This window comes from Lethenteron reissneri, chromosome 18, assembly GCF_015708825.2.
Source record: "Lethenteron reissneri isolate LAM-NWPU_2019-01 chromosome 18, ASM1570882v1, whole genome shotgun sequence".
NCBI lineage: Eukaryota > Metazoa > Chordata > Hyperoartia > Petromyzontiformes > Petromyzontidae > Lethenteron > Lethenteron reissneri.
In genome coordinates this window covers 11,216,351-11,237,728 of record NC_083796.1, presented here as the reverse complement: position 1 = coordinate 11,237,728, position 21,378 = coordinate 11,216,351, and the positions used below count along the sequence as shown (strand labels likewise).

General features: G+C 46.7%; 1 protein-coding gene across 1 annotated transcript in view; it reads left to right on the top strand.

Annotated features, from left to right (window-relative positions):
- The window catches only part of MAMDC2 (MAM domain containing 2), a 41,600-nt gene extending 21,652 nt beyond the window's left edge, over window positions 1-19,948 (top strand). The window contains exons 6-15 of the mRNA XM_061553797.1: window positions 875-990; window positions 2,201-2,344; window positions 6,252-6,348; window positions 7,235-7,372; window positions 8,735-9,051; window positions 11,423-11,519; window positions 14,574-14,723; window positions 16,785-17,050; window positions 17,193-17,277; window positions 18,111-19,948. Of these exons, the coding sequence (XP_061409781.1) occupies window positions 875-990; window positions 2,201-2,344; window positions 6,252-6,348; window positions 7,235-7,372; window positions 8,735-9,051; window positions 11,423-11,519; window positions 14,574-14,723; window positions 16,785-17,050; window positions 17,193-17,277; window positions 18,111-18,166 (1,466 nt within the window). The 3' untranslated portion in view covers window positions 18,167-19,948. The remainder of the gene's footprint in view (window positions 1-874; window positions 991-2,200; window positions 2,345-6,251; window positions 6,349-7,234; window positions 7,373-8,734; window positions 9,052-11,422; window positions 11,520-14,573; window positions 14,724-16,784; window positions 17,051-17,192; window positions 17,278-18,110) is intronic.
- Window positions 19,949-21,378: the final 1,430 nt, after the last annotated feature.

Sequence of the window (21,378 nt, the reverse complement as noted above, 5' to 3'; positions counted from 1 at the left end):
ATTCATAGGAAACAAACCAGTTAATGTTGTGCTGCAGGACATAGGGATAATTATCATTATAATTTCATGTATAAACCTGCATCGTGAGATGTTGCAGTGTGCAACAAATAATTTCGTTTGTTGCTTATGTAGTTTTTTTGATGTAGCAAGTGGGAAACGAAAAAACACTGAAAATTTGAAACACAAAACACGCCGTTGGCTATCAGGTTCGAGCAGGATGTTATGGGTTTACCCATAATGCCATGCTGGCCTGTTTTAATATCTCATCATGCATTATTTGATATTGTGTCTCAGATTACACGCATTTATTTTTTTTATATCACAAATGATATGGGGTGACTCATTGCCTACGATGTAGCAGTGGATTTCTGCACATTCAGGGATGAGGTCATGCGGCCGACGCAGACGCAGCTGTCTATTTGTATAGGACAAGCGCTGTTGTTGTCGTTGTCGTAGCATTTGTGCCTGCACTAGAACGGAGGGGGGGGGGGGGGTGTGGCACAGTAATTAGCGCGCTGCGCGACGAACCCCAGCCACCCGAGTTCAATTCCCGCTCATGGCTACCACCAACACGAGTGACGATTACCTAAACCGGTGCTCGGTCTCCGCTAGTGTGGCGTGTAAACTTCGCCACAGGGTGTGCTGGCCACCGGCCTTTTGTATGCGCTCGCCAACAGCGCTTGCCCCAACAGCTTGTTCTGGTTACGCGGGGAAAACTTTGTCTTTAAATTTCGATTTAAAGCTTTCGTGACTGCAGGGATTCATCTTCTTGGTTCTTTCGGTAAAGTCTACGTGACTTCTTTCGGTAAAGTCTACGTGCCTTTACCGAAAGAACCAAGAAGATGAACTTTGTCTTTGTGTTTTTGTTGTGCAGGTCACCACTACCTGCTCGTGAATTGGCACGGCACCCAAGGGCTCGGAGGCACGGCGCGCCTCGCTTCCCCGATGGTGAACGACCCTCAGCCGGGCTGCCTTCGCTTTCACTACCAGGCAAGGGCCATTAGGGTCACAGTTAGCCAGCCACGTGTAGCGGTGACCTTTTGTTCAAATGGGGGGCGGGGGGGTTATGCAAACTTAAGGGGGCCACGACACAGTCAATGTTGAGCTTTTAACAAATGTTAAACGTCTTCTTGGTTCTTTCGGTAAAGTCACGTAGAAGGGAAGTAATAAAATAATAAAAATAAAACATAATAAAATCAATTAATTCTCTACAACGCAAGCAGCCGTCTTCTTCGCCTTCAGGTGAAGAAGACGGCTGCTTGCGTTGTAGCCGAAACGTCGTGAGAATTATTTGATTTTATTATGTTTTATTTTTATTATTTTATTACTTCCCTTCTACGGGACTTTACCGAAAGAACCAAGAAGATGAATCCCTGCAGTCACGAAAGCTTTAAATCGAAATGTTAAACGCTTCATACAATGAGTAAAGGTATGCTCTCCTTTTGTGCCTCGTGCATTCCGCTAGCTCTGTGTATGTGACGATAGGCTGCCACTGGTGTTAGTTATTGCACCGACATATTTTGATTTGACCGTGGGAATGATTCGGGGGGCTGAGCCTTCAGCAGGGGGCCTCATCCCCCCCCCGGCCCCTCTGATACTACAGCGCTGCCGTAAACAACCCCACGCTGCCCCCCGACTCCTTTTTAATTTTTATTCACCCTCCTGATTATTCTTTGGGTCTTTCGGTAAAGTCGCGTAGCACAAGCAATCGTCATCAGGTGATGACGATCGCTTGTGTTGCGATCGAATCGTCGTAGTTTTTAATAATTCTTTCTTTGAACCTATCCACGTGACTTTACCACAAGACCCAAAGAATATGAATTCCTGCAGTCACGAAAGCTTTAAGTCAAGAAGTGACCTTTGTTCCACACAGCGGGGGGGGGGGGCAGCACTTCACTCCGCTCACTCCTGCTGTTGTGTACAAGCTCCATGGTGCCACCCTGCGAGTACCAGCCAAGAGAGAGAACAATTATCCCCTTCCCAGCGATTCGATACATTGTATCAGTGTCGTAATTCTCTTGTAGAATTGGTAATTATTTAACAAAAAATGTTTAGCATTGGCGCAGTAGTTTGACAATTACCCTCCGAATCCAGGGGACCTGATTTTGATCTACGGCCACGGCTAACGTCGGTGGCGACCGACATCTGAAACGCTCCCAGAGGAGGGCCAACCCAAAACTTGTGTGGACGTCCCGTGCAGGTGGAGGGTGGCGGTGAGGATGGCCTCATGGTGCGAGCGCGGGAAGCTGGCGGCTACATCCACGAGCTGTGGCGCTGGGCCGGTTCGACCCTGGGCAGCTGGGAGGCGGCGTCGACGCATCTGGAAATGACTCACCCCTTCCAGGCAACTCGCGCCTTCGCGACGGCCGCCGGCGATCGCCTCGTCGCTCAATCAGTCCGCCCGTTGGGCCAGGGCAAGGGATCGGCGAGCGCTTTAGGATTGTCAACGTTTGTCGTGAGCAAAGCGTTCAAGGCCGTACGATCGAGGGAAGAGGAGTAACGCCTCATTTGTACCTTTCAAAAGCACAATAAGAATGATAACGATAAATGCCCCTTCTCCGAGAGTCAGCATTTCAATTATTCATATCCCTGGGATGTAAGCCAGTGGTGGTAACGTATTTTCTAGCTGTGTTCTCCGTAACGCAGCCAACGTATCTCAGAAATTACATGGGCACTTGCAACCACTGCTCTAGAGGGCGGATTGCATTATCGTTCAGACATTTGGGATATGTACTAGACACCTATCTGCATGGCTGTGAGGTGGTAAGCAAGTCATAGTACAGCAAGCAGATTGCTGAGCAGTCTGTGCAGATTTGAGCGCTATTCCTCCACACTGGTTGTGTGTCTTTATCTGGGCAGTCCTGCTATTGTCGATGCTTATAACAATTGAAGACAGAATTGGCTGAGTGTCCCATGCAGTAAACCTGAATAAGGTCTTGAGATTCAATTGAGTCTTCCCTGGCTAAATGAAGGGCAATGTGAAAGTCTTTTATGCAATTGAATGCCTGTTCTCCTGGCACATTGCCATTTATATTTAAATTTTCAGAACATACGTGTCAATCTGCTTGTTGAAGGACTCCCCCATACCGTCAGTCAGGCCTGCGCTTGTTGGGCAAAATTTCACGACTCTGGCCAGTGCAGGTTGGTGAAGTTTAGAGTGGGGCGGGAGGGGGGGGGGGGCTCAGGACTATTTGAGATATCACTCACCGTTCATGTTCGACAGTGATCGGGAATCAAACTCTGGTCGCCGGGTTCATAGCGCAGTGATGAACAGATCGCATTTCACCGCATTCACACCACAGCGTGACCCGTTGTTATCCGTTTGTGATTGGAAATAGCTGCATCTGCCACACTTCGATCGGACACGGTTTGAGGAACAGTTCATCCATTGGACGATCGCTGTTGACCCCGGCACAACGTTGTACTTGTTTTCAATGACCCTACGGATACGATAGGCTTCGTTATCCCTTTGGCTGAGATTTTAACTCGTGACTTCCAACTTCGCCCCATACCAGACATTATTCGAGTAACCTTACATTCCTTGGGACAATCAACTTGTTGGTGCCTGCACTAGCCCTCATGGCATTGTCTACCTGCCTAGCCCTGCCACAGGTGTGGTTGCCATGCTCCTCAGACCACCTGGAGGCAATGGGCTGTGCCAGGATGATGGATTGGGCCTGCATTCCAGTACAGGCAAATTCCTCGCCCTCTCGGACCTCCCCACCCCTCTCTCTCTCTCTCCCAGCCGCCTTCACCGACTGGTACGGGTTGAATATTGTGAGCCGTAAACCCAGCAGGTTAAAGAAGTTTGAGAGAAACACTCTTGGCACATGTGAGTACATTGTGGTTATTCAAAGTGTCAATTTGAGGCTTTTAGACTGGACTGGAAATAGCGGTTGAGGCTCAAAAAAATTGTTGACAAATCTAATTATAATTATTATGTGCAATGATTAGTCTGTGCTATGTTGATGATGTTGCAACCTTACGAGGTTATCAATATCGAGTAATCGTTATTTATCAAGAAATGCCTCAATTAGACTCGGTACTTATTTTTTCAGAAGGCTATTGCATTGGGCCAGTTTGCCGATTGCTTTTCAAAGATTGTTTATTTTTATACATTTCATTAGCAAAAAAAGTGTCCCTGGAGAAAGATTTTTGCATTTGAGGGGATAGCAGTCACAAGGTCCACACAGATTGGTCCATTGCTCCGTTTATTACACCGCTCTATCTTGGCCACCTTACAGCCCAGCAGATGTCGGAGTGTAATATATCCACACGAGTGACCAAGCCCTGTCTGGAAACCACCGCCACGGCTCTATTGGCACAGTTGCTCTCTGAGCTTCATTACAATTTCTGATCGTGGCACACCTCTGGTTGTCAGCCCTTCCCACAATGCATCCCTTCTACTCCGTCCCATGACCCCACAGTTCAGGTTTATATTTTAATTGGGTTCTTGCAAGGTTCAACTATTTAACCCTCGTTCGACAACTTATTTGGTGATGCTGCGTTGGCTCAAGCACCATTAACAATAAAACACAACAGATTCGTCAATAACACTAAAATTAAAAAAAAATATATCACAGGTGACATATCGGGTGACGGTCCTTTTTCTTAGCCGTAACGACGTCACCTTTAACATGTGTTTCATTTTTAAGGCACTGTTATTGCCGAATGTGTTGAGTTATTTTTTTGTTCACGTTAACTTAACCATCTTGTCATTGGCAGGGTTGTTGATCCAGAAAAATGACGTGCAAATCTTTGATCTTTATTGCTTAGCTTTTGCTAATTTAGTTTGTTCATAAATTGAACGGAACATTGTCAAAGTCAAGCGGATCCAAACGCCTCCGTGCTCACACAAGCAACGGAGCTGCACCCACTCCTGTTTGAGACCCAGAGTCATTAGAGGAAATTCCACATTCCTATTGTGGAAGGGGGGTGGTCGTTCCATTATTTTCAATGATTGGCCATGAAAACTAAGCTAAACTATATTTTTATTTTACCAGGTAATGCCCACTGAGCTATTTAGGTCTTTTTCAGAAGCAAACTGGCCACAAATGATAGCTCAACGAAGTGGCTCATCACGTGGAAATGTATGGCAAACCAAATACACTAAACGCCCGTTTCTAAATGTGGAGGGATAAACCGGAGGATCCGGAGAAAAATCCACACAACCACGGGGAGAGAGACATGCAAACTCCAAATATACAGGCGTCAGGGTTGGAATCGAACCCACGACCTCCTGCATACCAGGCAAGGTATTTAACATTTCACACCGTGGGTCGTCGTAATGCTATGTAAGTGTTCCTGACATTCCTCAAAGATGTTGTCAGAAAGCGCTGTGTCGCTTAGAAACAACCAATGTTATCGAGAGCTCATCTCGCGTGGGCTCAGGGCTGCCAGCTCTCACCTGGTATGAGTTTTTATTCACTGCTTGGCTTTGGCTCGTGGATTTTTTGTTGTTGTTGTTGGTGCTTCTGAGGCAGCATCTTTAAAGGAGAGCCACAATGTCAAAACCTTTTGGGGACATCAACTTTCATCTTGGGGCAGAGTAATATTTTAAAATATAAATACAACCCAGTCTCTCTGTTGAAGACGGGGCAGGTACTGCGGTGAATTACAGATGGAAATTGCACGGCTCTCCCACCGTTGAAATTGATACGGAAAAACCACGCGTGCTTTTCATTACTTAACTTTGTGTTTGTTTTAAATTGAGTATAATGTCGTCAAAGTTAAACAAATCTAAACATCTCCCCGTTCAACATGCAATGGGCTGGCACTCAACGCCCCTAGAGGCCCTGATTTGTTTTGTTATCACGCCTGTTGACTCAGGAAAGCCTCGCCGAGCCTCATGACTACTTTTTTCAGGAGGGTCCTGCCAGGTAAATTTTGACCATGACGCCGACACACGTCCAGTGTGGTGTAGATGGCTGCGTATGTTTTTGGATAACCAGAACCTCTGCAACAAGCGGCGAATGCGCCACAGATGGGGCCATGTCACTGCCCATGTGGAAATTCCTCATTTCTTGTGGCGGGGCAAGTTGTCGACTTCCCCGTGAAGCGTTCCTTCATTTATGACAAAAACTCAACACATTTTTTCAATACACTGCCCTGCAGATGAAGAACATTTATGTACCGGGCAAACATTTCTGGCAGGGGGCCCTTCTTTCGTGCGAGGGGGAGAGCCTGAAGAATACTCGTCTCAGTGCATTCGCACGCTTGCTGCTCGCTAACGCGGGCCCTGCTTGCCACAGGTCGTGTTCGAGGGGACCGTCCTGGGCTCGTCCAAAGGCTTCGTCGCTCTGGACGACGTGTCCTTCCATCCGGGTCCCTGCGAAGAAGAGAAGCAAGGCAAGACCACGGCCTTTCTTTGCTGAGCAAGATGCACACTAGTGCTGGATTAAGGCTTAGAAGGGGACCATTGTGCACAGCGTAGTTTAGTCAGAGCTTTACCAATGAGGATCCCGATGAGATAGGCATCTTCGTTGACCACCTCGGTGAAGAATGGTCAAACAACCCCCACGATTGACACGGCATGCAGAGGCTTTCATCCAATATCGCATTGATGAATGGTTGTATGTCAGTTGGTTTAGCAAGTGTACGGCTTCTGTAGCCATCTTCACGTTGGTATTGGCTCGTCATTAGAGGCCATCCTTTCGGTCATGGGTCTCCAACACGAGTTGATCGTCGTCGTCAATCCGGCTCCACCAGCAACTGAGGACTTTTTCCATGCCGTGGCCAAGGACGGCCCTTTCAGTTAGCTCACTTGCGAACTGCATATGCAGGTGATTTTTTAATTACACAAAAAATGTAATGCATGAAAGTTCATCTGCGTTAGTGCTTTCTAACAAATCAAGCCAGTCTCATGCACGAAATCTATTCTTACGATGTAAACAATTTGCTTTGAAGTCGCTCGTAATTTATTTAAATGCAAATGGAGTGGCAATATCGAACGAATCGCTTGCATTGTATTCTGGTGCAATTTCGTTTAACACAACAGTACAGAGATTATGATTTATTGCTATCGTATTGAACTAATTTTCTTCCCAGAAGCTAATGAAGGAACTGGACATTTTTCTAAGCTGTACGCACTAATGCACGTCTTGTTTGATTGGCCCTTATCTTTCACGCTCGACTATTTTCACTCCAGACCGGGTGGCGCGCGTGGAACCGGGGACCGTTTAGCGTTGTGGTGCTGCCCTCTGTCCACGCCTCTGCTCTGCTGACGGCTGCGCAGGCTTCCTGAAGCAGATGACGGACTGCGATTTCGAGAACGGCTTCTGCTACTGGAAGCAACAGCCGGGGAACTCTCGCTGGAAGTTCAGCTCGGGCTCGACTTACACCACGCCACAAGGAGACCACACGACGGGCTATGGTGAAACCATCGTGCCGCATGTGACATTTTAAAAAAACACGTGAATCTTGCCCTGTTGTACTGCCCTCCCCCACCCAGCCATTCCGTGCTGTCGACTTCGTGATTCTCTTAAATTCCAGGCTCAAGACCTTCCTCCGTGCCTCTGCTCATGATAAGACTGTCTCCATCCCTAGATAAAATAAATACCCGAATTAATAGCGGCCTCCGATTAGCATGCTTGGCTACGTACAGTGCGAAAGAAGTTCATCACGCACAAACAGGCAGATAAATAATTAGAATAATAATAATAAAAAAATAAAACTGATGGCCCCTTTGCCAGGATATCCCATGTCATGCTGTTCGACCGAGTATTCTGTGATGTTGCATTTACAAGCAATATACATTCAAATTATATTATACATTATCCCTGCCACCTTCCCTATGGGTGGCAGTGGGGATACCGACTTTCATGTAAAGGGATGATTCATCTTTACCCCTTCCGTCGTGAACGCTCATGGGGAACGGTGCATTATTAAATCAGGATGATGATGACGATGTTACGCAAGTACTTCTGGCAGCACTTCAATTGACCACGACCAGACAGTGCACCGTTACGCCTTGTAAAGATGTCATTGGTGGCTGGGGTTTTAACACCAGAGAGCCTGGTTGAATCGTGAGTGGCTGTCTGGATTCCAACCTAGGATCTCAGTGATGTTGGCTCAGTGAGCTGCCTGGCCTCCTCTGGCATAATCTTTGTAGCTACCACTTGGTGGTGTAGTTGGGCTAACACAACCACTTATTACTGCGTTTACACGAACCGCAGAAACTCGAGTACATACTACACTCCCCCCCCCCTCCCATACACCCCATTTCCATGTTTTAATCAGCAGCAGCACGGCTCGTAAACCTCACTGCGGCCAGGCGGCTCAGCGGTAGAGCCAGTGGTTCGCAATCACAAGCTGGCCACTTCAAATCCTGGTTGGGGGTTGACTCGGCCTCATGGTTCTTCCAGGGTCGCTAAACGAGTACCACTTTGTGCGGGGAAGTCAACAGAGGTTGTCAAATGGAGAGACTCGCCCACCGTCATAGGAATGTAGAATTTCCGCCGCTGGCTGAGGGCTGTAAACGAGCAGACGAGCGGCGACTTAATGCACATTTGAGCCGAACGTCACTTTGATTTTTGACTCGTGGGGCCAAGTCCTGGGCCTCCCCAAGGTCGACTGAGCCTCAAATGAATACCTGGAGCAACCTATAACCATTGCCACCACGTGGTGCTGGCCACCCACCCCCCGTCGCTAGCACCATTTGCCCCCAATGGTCTGTCGAGGCTTCACGGGGGAATCTTTATCGTCTGCGACCGCTCACGCGCGGGACCGCGTGCAGGTCACTTCGCGGCGGCGAGCGGACGGGCGCTGTCACGGGAGCCGATCGCGCGCCTCGTCTCTCCGGAGCTGCCGCCCGAGCGCGAGTACTGCCTGCGCTTCTTCCGCGCTACGACGGGCGCCGCTCGTGCCGCCACGCGCCTGCAGGTGCGCGCGTGGGACGTCCCCGCGCCGCGCTTCACGCGGGGGCGGCCCGAGCCGGCGGCGCCGGCGGCGGCGGCGGTGGCGGCCGAGGAGACGCTGTGGAGCTCGGCGAGACGCCCGGACCACGGCTGGCTGCAGGCGGAGATCAACGTCCGGCGGTCGCATCCGCATCGGGTGCGCGTCGGTCGTCGGCCGATCTCGCGTCGTACCAACGGGACGTGTCGTGCTCTCGGCCGTCACGTCCACGGGTTGACGCGTCCGTTCGAAAACCTTTGCACCGGGGTGGCTTTTTATGTCACGCCCCCTCCCCCCGTGTGGTAGGGGAAATGGCCTGCTGAAATGGATTTCACAGAACTTCTTGTGAGATCCCTTCAGCGATCGCATTGCTATCTACACACGTTCATCACGTGGCAATCAAACGGATGCTTTGTAAATCTTAGAGCTGGAATTAAGCCAATTCAAGTGAAAAAAAAAATGTTGTTCTGGATTTTTTGTGTGCAGTTATTGGTGGCCTGGCTGGGATAATTAACTTGAGAACCCAGTTTAATCACGGTTAGCTACTCCGGCACCACCTGATCACTTCTCGTATCACAATTGCTTTGCCATCAAGAGTTGTGTCAACCAACCCATGAAGGATTGTCCCTCTGAAACATCGATAGTTAACTCCCCCCAACCCTGACCCAAATTGAAACAGGGAAGCAACCGTGCAAGAAAACGCCACTGAATGAATATCCGCAATCACTTCATTCCGTGCCCTGTACTCAACAACAGATGAAACACTTTGGTTAAAAACGTTCATAGCCTACTCGATCATATTACTTTATCAACAATTTCTAATGTAGAGTTTTACTTCTCTGGAGAGCTCTTGCCTGCGACACAAGACAACCCAGCATTATTTATTTTTTGGGCCACACGCTGCTGATGAAGCTTACTAAGTCAAAACCAATCAAAAAATTTCCCGCTTAACAAACCCTGCTCGAAAATACTGGCACAGAAGGCCCATAACCTGATGGACAAAATATGGATTTATTATTAAAATATGGTATGGAGAGCCCATATCCTCATATTTATTTATATATACTGCCACTTGTGTATTTCTGTTAAGAGCGGTTTGCCGCTTTAGGTACATTCAATGTGACACGCGTACATTCTACAAATTTCTAGTTCTATTTCCCACACTATCATCCACCTGTGCTTATCCATCGGCGATCATCCCTTGTAGAAGGGTGTTCAATCCACGTCCGCATGGTGCCTCCTCTCAGCTAGCTCTTCATCATCATTATCAACGGTCGTGTTCTCTCCACCGATGAGTGAAACCCCACCCCACACTCTGACAATCCCACATGGCCCTGAAATGCCACGATCCATCTGACTGCTGCGCACGAGCCGGTCCCATCGCTCCATCTCAGCTTCCATTCCAAAATCATCACCCAAAACCCTATGACGAACATTGATACTGACAGTGTAAGAATTTTACATCTACATACGTTAGAGGTGTAATGATTCACCACTGTCACCGGCGATTCAATTCAAGTCGCGTTCAATTTTTGACACTGCAGTGAATGGTAGTGCCTTTAAGTAGCCGCGGGGGGTCACGTGTGCTGGTCACATGCAACGTATTTAAATAGAATACAAATGTAGGTTTTTTACGCACGTGATTTGATACATGCATCATGAATTTAAGAATCTACATTTATTGGAGAGTTGATGTTTCGTTACAACCCGTTATATCTGTGTGCTTTTGGCAGCAATGACGTGGTTATATTTGACAGGACTCCAGCAATTCTTCACATGACACTACTGCAGCAAGAAAAAAGAACAGAATCACTCATCATCTTGTATAAAGTGTTTCATGCTTCAGCTATTTTTACAACCAAACAGTTCATGGGGATTGCTGAAATGTGATGGTTGATTGCTGTGCTTTTTCTAAAGATAAACTATAGCCTGTAAAAAATTCCATACACACCGCGCAGAGACTATTTGCTATTTTTTTATTTTACTCGGTAAGGCCCACTGAGCTTTTTAGCTCTTTTTCAAAAGCGAGCTGGCCAGGTCATCACTAGGATTAAAGATAATCATGGCCATTGTCACTGTGATCGTCATCGGTAGCAGCATTGTTGCCATTGAGTGTGGCAAATTGGCACAGCGGTGTGACACTCATAGCAAGAAGGGCCTTGGTTCAATTCCTGAGTCGGGTGCCTTTCCCTAGAGTTTGTTTGTTCTCCCCGTGCTCGGCATGAGTTTTCTCCGGGTTCTCTTGTTTCCTCCGAGAGCCAAAGCATAGCCGTACAATGTAACTGGCATTGGTCCACACCTGCCGATGGTGCAAATGCATCTTCAAATTACTCAATTGGGATTACACGTATGAACATCGCCACCCCCCACTGAAACAACTAATTCAGATCACCAGCTCGAAGAGAAATGCACGTGTTTCGCCCTATCATCAAGCACCTTCGGATTGCGATGGCTGTCAGTTCACATACAGCAATTATGTCACGTGTAATTCAGTGCAGTCATTTAATGTCTTCCTGTGCTCTCATTGCAGATCATGTTTGTGGTTCACTGCTTCAGTCCATTGCTTTGTGGAAAGATATCTCTGGATGACATCACTCTTACCCATGGCAACTGCATGCAAAGTAAAGGTACTCAATCAAAACTCGACACCACGCTGTTATACTTCGCACTTCAGTTTGATTTTGCATTGTATCTAGATCATATTGATTATGAGTTCACTCCAAAAACAATGCAATCAATTGTCAAAATTATATTTCAGAGCTGATTGTATCTGCTCATTTTCACCATTCTGTTTACATGTCTCTGTATTTCTTGTTCCTTTGTATATTCTTAGTTGCTCACTTTGCCTAAGTGTAACGTTTACAGTTCCTTTGGCATATACTTTGCTTAAATCAAAGTCAATTATTAAAATAATGTTTCCTTAGCATAGGAGTTGATTTTAACATTCAAAATGTAGTTTATTTCTGCCCATGGCATGGCTAGAGTTTTCTTTTCCTTTGGGATGAGTGGTGCTGTGGTAAGTTCACTCGACTCCCAATCAGAAACGTTTGAGGTCAAGTCCTGGCCAGGGTCAACTTAGCCAGTCATCCATTCCGGGATAGATGAAATCAGTATCAAATTACGGGAAATTAACGGTGGTTGTCCTACAAGGAGACCTCATCTCATCACAGGAAAGTGGGATTTCCACCTCTAGCTCAAGGCCACCTAAGAAACAATCTACAGATGTCTCATATTTTCGTCTGCCACCCACAAACCCAAACTCCCCAATATACTAAAATGGAATACAGTGCATCTCTATAAAACAATGCAATTTGGATTCATATGGTGTCCAACTGCTGCTGCATCTTACAGCGCTGCACTGCAGAGAAAGCTGGGACATGCGCATCACCTTGTCAACTTGTGTCGTCAGGTCGAGTACGACCTCTGGTGACCTCCATGACCAAACTCCGCCAGCCACGCCGCCTGTCTCTCGCTGCCTCTCGTAGCTGGGTTAGTGTGTAAGACCAGCGGTGTTCTTGATGTCATCCATCCACCTCCTCTGAGGTCGACCTCTGACCCTGCTACCTTCTCAATTCCCAAGCCAAGACCGATTCCTCGAATCCAGAGGTCCTCATAATGTGTCCAAAGTATGGACATTGCGCATCAAGGGGTGGTGTTTATTATTTTCGGAGTGAAGTGCCATTGGAATCATGATACACGTACAGCTGCATAACGCAGCAACAAAGTTGCGAAAAAAATTAAATACTCGTTCGACATAAAAAGACGATAAGCCACGTGGTTTATGTTATTTTAATTGACAGCTTTGCTATGTGATTCTTCAAGGCACACACAGCACAGAGGAGTATACGTTTTTGTTAATTGCTAAATGCGCCTGCCTATGACTCTTTCCCAGTCGCAGGGCACTGCTCAGCTTTGCTGATAGAGTGACTCGGCACATTTAGGGTGTGTTTATGGCAGAGTTTACGTCTCGTCACTCCCTGCAAAGGGACACTTTGTTCTCCAGACTCAATCTCCGGCTGGCGTTTAATGGTCTCATCCGCCAGAGTGACTCACGGAGGATGAATGCTTAGCGCATCAGCAGCCCGCTGAGCGATCGATATAGGTGCCGCCCTGCAAGTTGCTTGCTCACGCCACCGCTGGCGTGAGCGTCCTTCACTGGAGCGAACTTTAGAGGGTATTTTACGGCATAACTCTTCATGAAACAAATCATGTCCGTGCGACATTTTTGGCCGAAAAGGGAATATTTCTCCACAACTTCTGGCTGTCGCCCGATGAGGCTGGTTGTAATTACCGGTGAAACGTCACAATACTCGAATTGAAAATGTTGTGGGTTTACTCTCCAACATCGGTGTGCTGAACTAGTGATGAATTGACACGTTTTGTTTACGTGACAAACCTTACTAATTGGCTGTGTCGGGTGGCGGCGGGTTTGACGACACATTCATATTTATGCGATTAACCCCCCAAAAAAAACTCTTATTATGGCTGAAATTGGTCGCGAAAGCCTACGTGTTAAACTCACTAACCTCGTGTTTACACAATGGAGCCATTGTGCTCAATGCACTTGAGAGCTCCTTCACCCATCGCTGCCACGTGTAGTTGGTTCAGGATCAACTTTCGCGAACAAAGCGCTTAGCGAGCACCCGCCAGTCTCCAAATGTCCCCACCGACGTTTTACAGCGACTGGCTCAGCACCCGCGTCTACGTGACGATGCCGTGCCGAGGCATGTCCCGCTGTTACACTCGAGCGATGAAAGTCAAGCAGAGGTTGCGATTGCAACTGCATCCGGTGAAACTTCTGGAGAGCTTCAGAGATATTTACTTACGCAAAGCTTGAATCGAGGAGGACTAATGCACCAGGGTGTACAGCCATGGCAAGGAAGCGTTAGCCAGTGTACACGTTTTGGATGAAGTATTTTTAAAATATTTTTGGCTCATTATTTTCCCAAACATTTTGGCATGTGTATTTTTCACTGTTGCTGGCGCATTTGTAAATTAACTTAAAACTCACGTTATCATGTCATGGGCATAAATCATAAATCACCTCTGCATGCATTATTCAATGCGTGTGTCGCGAGCATACGTATCGATTACAATAGATTAATTGATGTATTTTTACATGATTAGTTTTATTTTGCACCACCAATTGAAATGAACAGAGTGCTCTTTCCAGCGGGCCTCATTTTATTACTCGTTTTTAATATACAAGACAGTGTTGATGGCAGGAGAGGTGCCGGCTTGGAGAATTAATATCATTGTCTGTCTACATGTGATTGCAACGGTCACCCGATATGCATTCAGTGGCTCTGCAACTTAATTGAAATTGTACCATGGTCAGTCAAAAACAGGAATCTTCCCGAGCCGACTTCCGTGACATGAAACGCATTCTTAATATTAATTTGCGTTCGGGCAATAATTTCGATTTTCTCATGGCGACAGAGTTGATTTTGCTCCGATTTCTATTTGGTTGATTGACTCTTGGCATTTTGGTGACCCAGCTCACCTATCCTAGTCCCTTGGGATCTCTCACCGTTGGCTACGTACGGCGCAAAAGAAGTTCAACATACGTACGTAACATCTCACCTGGTTAAAAACAAACTTGAAACTAGACCGGACAGAGGCTGCAGGCTTGTGCACAGGCCTCGTCGTGACTGCGACTGCCGCTGCCACCGCTGTTGCAGCACCACCACGGAGCTTGGCCAACTGCGACTTCGACGAGGGCCTGTGCGGCTACAGACACGACGTGCGGGAGACGTTCAAGTGGCTGAGGCGGAGCGGCAACACGCCCACGTCCTCGACGGGGCCCCAGGGCGACCACACCACCGGACACGGTGCCCGGCTCGGCCGTACTGCCCTCTCCTCCTTTCCTCCCCCTGTTCTCATATTTTATCATCATCATAATCAACATCATCATCGCGATCCATTGGCAGATAGCCCGTAGGTGTCTCCTGCACATTTTATCATTTGTTTCCCATTTCCTCTTGTCTTGTGCCAATTTTCTCAAGTAATGCCACATCTTCTTGGTTCTTTCGGTAAAGTCACGAAGAATGGAAATAATAAAAAAATAAAAATAAAACATAATAAAATAATTCTCACGACGTTTCGGCCACAACGCAAGCAGCCGTCCTCAGGTGCTTGCGTTGTGGCCGAAACGTCGTGAGAATTATTTTATTATGTTTTATTTTTATTATTTTATTATTTTCATTTTACGTGACTTTACCGAAAGAACCAAGAAGATGAATCCCTGCAGTCACGAAAGCTTTACATCGAAATACCACATTTTTCTGGCACCGATCTCTGATGTCGTTGTCAAACCATTCTCTGTTCCGGTCTTCCTCTCTTTCCGGCTCCTTCCATTTTTACAAACAAGACACTTTTAATTTTCCTGTTGTTGCTCATCCTACGTATGTGTCAAAATAGTGCCAGATAGTTTTTTTATTCGCGCGGATTTTTTATCTCGCTTCGTTTCCTGTTCATAATTTAATCGAGCTACTGGCACCGTGTCATTGCACCCGCTTTGTTGATGTGACAGATGTCAGTCGCCGAGTCTGCCAAGGCAAAAGCTGACTGCGTGAAATGAATGGGTGTCCAGACGGCATCCCGCGATGAGTTTTGGTCAAACACTTGCTGTATACCAGACCACAGAAACAAAAATTTGGTGCCAACGCCAATTTGGAACTGACAGGGAGAAGAAAAAGTTGACACCGCGTCATGTGACGAAGACATTGCTGTTTCCAAGTTTCACGGCAAACAGGAAATCTTCTTCTGTCAGAGAACAACTTCACAGAAATTCTTATCCCTTCAATAGGACTCTTATTTTTTAAATGGTGATACATTCGCAAAGGGAAAAAAATGTTAAATTCTCACATTGGAAATCGCCAAATTAAGTGATATTTTCTTTTTTCAACGAGTTTATTTGTTTTTGCTGCAGTCATGAGAGCATCAACTCGCTACAATTGAGAACTCGGTTTGTGGGTGGATGAAACCTGGATTCAAACCCGGGTTGTCGGCAGTGCTGGCTCACTGCTCTGACATGAGTATAAGCCCCATCGCCAAGCATCGCAGCAGCGGCAACTTATATATTAACCCGGTCTGGGCCTCCTCGAGATCAACACGACCTTATGCGATACTCAGTGGACATCAGTACTGCAAATACAACAAAGATTTCTCAAGGATAAATAAAGATTCCGAGGTGTTTTGTTTGCTCACAGGGGCACCACGGTGGTGAGATGTTAACTACCTCGCCCTAGTATGCAGGAGGTAGTGGGTTCGATCCCGACCCTGACACCTGCTGTATATTTGGAGTTTGCGCGTCTCTCTCTTTCCCCATGGTCACGTGGATTTTTTCTGCGGGTCCTCCGGTTTTACCCTCCACATGTGGAATCAACGTGCATTCAGAGTATTTGGCTGTTCTAAATTTCCAAATGATAAGTCACTTTTGTTGAGCTATCATTTCTGGCCAGGTCACTTCTCAAAAATACCTATAGAGCCCGCACCTCCAGTTAGCACGGTTGGCTGCGTACGGTGCGAAAGAAGTTCAACATACATTCACACAGTGGGCCTTACCTGGTAAAAAAAAAATACAAATTTTAGTTTGTAGTTGGTGCTGGTCCTGTCGTGTTCCACGCCAGCCTGCCAGCCCTCGCGGGCATTTACCGCCAGCGCTCCCCCGACCACTCAACAACAACCCGCCCTTTTTTTTTTCTTCTTGGTTCTTTCGGTAAAGTCACGTAGAAGGGAAATAATAAAATAATAAAAATAAAACATAATAAAATACAATTCTCACGACGTTTCGGCCACAACGCAAGCAGCCGTCCTCAGGTGAAGAACAGGTCTGTCGGAAAGACAGCGTCTGAATCACAACCCGCCTGTTGTGTGTGTGACCGGAGCAGGCCACTACATGTACATCGAGGCGAGCGGCATGCCGCCGGGACGCCGCGCCAGCCTGCTGTCGCCAAAGCTGCGCGGCGTCCCGGGCGCTCGCTGCCTCTCGTTCTTCTGCCACCTGCACGGCGCCGGGGTCGGGGAGCTGAGCGTGAGCCTCCGCGAGGGGCACGACCTGGCGCGGCGCGACGTGGCGCTCTGGGCTCGGTGGGGGGAGCACGGCGACGTTTGGCGGCGGGCCCTTGTGGAGTACAGCAGCGGCGTCGACCACCAGGTGCGCTCGCTCGGGCACTTTTCTTTTTGCCCGCTAGCGCTGCTCGACCGCCGTCGGATACTGTCGCGTATTTTGGCGGTGGGTCAAAAAGCGTCCCCCCTTCCCCCCCCCCACCGCCGATTGCCTCGCCTTTCTCTTGCAGATTGTGTTCACGGCAATCTCCGGGCCGAACGCGAGTGGTGACATCTCGCTGGACGACATCACCATCCAGAAGGGTCCGTGCGATGGTGAGTTCGGCCGTCTTGCTCGTTGCAAATCATTTCACGTCTCGCGGATTGTCTTCATTTCTGCTGGGAGCTGCTGACGAGCAGCTGATGGGATGCGTTGCGCACACAAAGCGGGACTGGTGATGGCACCACCAGCTCCCGAGGTGATGGAGCACCAGAGACAAAGCACTGAAGAGCATTGTACACTGCATGTTGCACTGACCTTTAATGTGACGCGAAGAAAGCATGAAGGCTTCCCTTACGGCAAAGATTTACGACTTAGAAACTTACAGACATACATTCTAAGCACTCGTGTCATTTGTCAATGACCACAAAAGTAAAATTGGACATGCCTTCGTTTGTAATTAGTGATTGGGATACAAACATTGATCTTCATGCACTTAAAAATATCTCTACTCACAATGTTGCTTTGCAGTTTTTTCCATTTACATGTTCAATTCAACGAGGATGTAGTTATTTACAAAAACTAATTTACGTAAAGCTGGCTCTTTGCCTACGGCTAAATTAAATTCGCTCTTTCCTGCTCTGCTTTAACCAAATACGGTAACCTATCCCGGTGGTTTTAGCAATGAGTGTGTGGCAATGCAAAGACGGAGAGTAAGATTCCATCCATTTATACTGCCGTCCCACGTGCTCCTGACACTCCTGTGATAAGCTCAGAGAAAATAAGGAATTTAATCTTGACTTCGACCAAGTGAAGATAGGTGACATCAGAATAACATCACTGTATAATTTAAGCACCCATTGAAAGCTGAACATTTGAACAGATTTTGTGCCCATCAATTTTTGTTTATTTCATGTTTTTTGCCTGCTGCGTGACTTTTGTTTTGTAGATGACGCAACGAACCATCATGGGCCAGACGACGGTTGGAAGAATTACATCAAATAATGTCGATGAAGGAAGATTTACAACGAGTGGGTTTGTAGGAACGTAAATTTGAGAATTAAAACATGTTTACAGAGGCTGTTTTTGTAAAGGTCAGGGTGCGGTCTGTCGTGTAACAAACAAAAAATCTGACAAAATATGGGGTGTACATTTTAATTTTTTCTTAGGAAAAGCACTTTCAATATTAAGCTGGCTTAGTGTTCCCTGAAACACTGCGACATGTTTCGGTCTAAAGACTCTGCACCTGAGCTGAGATTGTGTTATAACACAAAAGAGTGTGTATCATTACTAATTTACCAATTTATATTAAGAAAAAAAACGTTTCAAGACAAGAGTAGGCCACATCGATGGTGAGTAGCATCTGATGGTGAGTGGCATCTGTGCCCGGTATTGGTATCCCCTTAGATCGGCTCAACGCCACAGTGAGCACGTTCATCTTCTTGGTTCTTTCGGTAAAGTCACGTAGAATGGAAATAATAAAATAATAAAAATAAAACATAATAAAATAATTCTCACGACGATGTTTTATTTGTATTATTTTATTATTTCCATTCTACGTGACTTTACCGAAAGAACCAAGAAGATGAATCCCTGCAGTCACGAAAGCTTTAAATCGAAATTTAGTGCGCACGTTGTTGCTGTATCAGCAAGCGAAGGGATGACGATGCAGTGGCGACTGGGCAACCCCCGGTCAGTCGTGAGAGACACTCGCCGACAATCCACGTCTGAATAGAGCAAATAGAGAATACATTATTTCTGTTTTAATTTATACGCATTGTACATATGCCGTACCTGAAGTGTTAGGCTTGATTAGCGGTTGTAATCAAGATAATTGTGTAGAGTCCATAAGGGTGCAGTATAATGTGATGTGGATTGACAGTCCAATCAATCCCCCCCACCTCTCCCTGCAGTACTTTTTATACGGTAATGTTTGTTGTTAATCCGCGAGACAATGTTTCTAGACAAGCTATGGTTTTGTTTTAGCATTAAATGAGAGAAACACGGATTAGGTACGGGAATTGTCTTTTTAAATAATGCATTTTTTAAAGAATGGAACAAAACGCAATTTATAAAAACCCTTAATCACAGTCGCCTATTGTGCATCTCAATTACTTTCAATAAATCGTTTGACGTTTCTAAATGTGCATGGCTCGTATGATGGTTGTGTGTAATTGAAGGCTCGACTGGGTAATTGTATAAAGACCGCTGCCGTTAATTTACTTCTATACCAGCCCCTTAACCGTTTATTTTGAGGATATCACACACACACACGTGACCGTTTCTTTGGCAGTGCGATTTTCCCCAAGCTCTCACGCAGCCTCAACGAGTCCTCCCGGTGGGATTGGTCGTAGCAGCCAAACACAACACGAGTGTGTTGTGTTTGGCTGGTTTGAATAAACAGCAGAGGCAAGCGTGACATTATTCTATCGCGGTTACCGGTCACAGTTTTAAAACCTCTGGAAAGGTTTCCGTCAGTGAGTTGGCTTTAAAAAAAATATATTTCTCATGTATGAAATGTGTCAAAGATTGCATTTATGTTGGAGGTAACTGCCTTGTAAAAGAAAACAAATATTAGCATGAGTCTGTGTATACTTTTAGTAAAACGTGTTTTAATGTTTTGAATGATTCTCATATATACAGTAGATGTGTTTGTATTACAAATGTTTCAGCCCGGAATTAATTTTGCTAAGAAGCACCATTAAGATAATAAAACCAAAGTGTGCGGGTGTAAGCGAAGCATGTCTCCCATGCATTTATCTTTGCAAATTGTTAGTGTATGTCATTGCAACATCACCTTCTATAAATCATAACATTTACAATACAGCTTTAACTAAACATCACACTGTTTTTAATGGAACTAAACGAACATGCATCACTGCTATAAATGCGTGATTTTTGCGAATTTCGCCGAGAATTACGATTCCGTTATTGGAAATTAATAGATTCCGATCGGGATCACGACAACTGCAGGATCATGGTATCGTGGGTGGGCCTGGGCTGAAAAGTATTCGGGTAAGAAGGAAGGTGCCGTATGTAATCTATCATGTTTTAATCGCGATACCGGCTGGCTGGTATCGCCTTCGAATGCTGGAGATTCCAGCATTAATCCCGATGTTCCAAGTGGTGGTCCTAGTGGTCTCTCCAAGTCTAAGTGGTCGTCTAGGAGGTCCCTCGGTAGTTCTAGTGGTAATCCCTTGTAGTTGACCCCGATTCTAGCCAGCTGGTATGAACCAAAATAACCACTGAAGCGTATGGCCGATACAGCAATGCGAAATTGGCCAGAGTCTACCCCGATTGCAAGTTTTCAAGCAATGTGGCAAGAATCGTCAAGTCTGACCAGACTAGCGGATAGGCCATTTAAACGTATGGCGTATGCAGATGAAATGTGTTTCAATGGCGATTCTGGTCGATGGCGGCTGGTTCGTATTTGGGCCAGCCACTTACGTTACCACCCAGAGCCACCGCCAGGACTACCACTGGGACATCCTGGACTACTGCTAAGACTACAGGCACCATAACTACTTCCACTCGGACCACATGAACCAATGAGTCTGCCAACAAGACCTCTGGGGCTACACTCAACCCATCAGAACTACCACTGGATCCATCGGAATAACTACTTGGACGACTGTCAACTTTGGGTCCAGGGTGACTGTCAAAATTAACAATGATACCACCGAGATCACTGGGACTACCCCTGGGAACACACGGGGATGAACACTGAGTCCATCAAGACCATAGCAACCACCACCGCTACCACCGCAACTACCCTCTATAACCACCACTCCAACCACCTCCTCTACAGGTGCCACCGGACATTCCTCAAGGATCGCCAGAACTACCACTTGCACCATCAGGGCTGCCAAATGATTGAGTGCTCACTCGCACGTGTAGACATACACACAGACAGATGCTCACTCAAATATGCATTCATGCAATTTCAGATGCTCACTCGTGTACATGTATGTGTTTATATAAACTGGGGAGCGGTAGTGTAGCGGTTAGCGCGCTGTGCTATGAACCCGGCGACCTAGGTTTGATTGCCACCCATGGCCAGCACCAGTGACGATTATCTGAACCGGTCCTGGGCCTCCCCTAGGTCGAATCAGCCTGCAATGAGTAGCTGGTGTTGTGTGTAAACATCACCACTGGGGAGACAAAGGTGGTTGGGCGTGGTGCTGGCCACCCACCCCCTCGTGTGCCGTTCCGGCTTA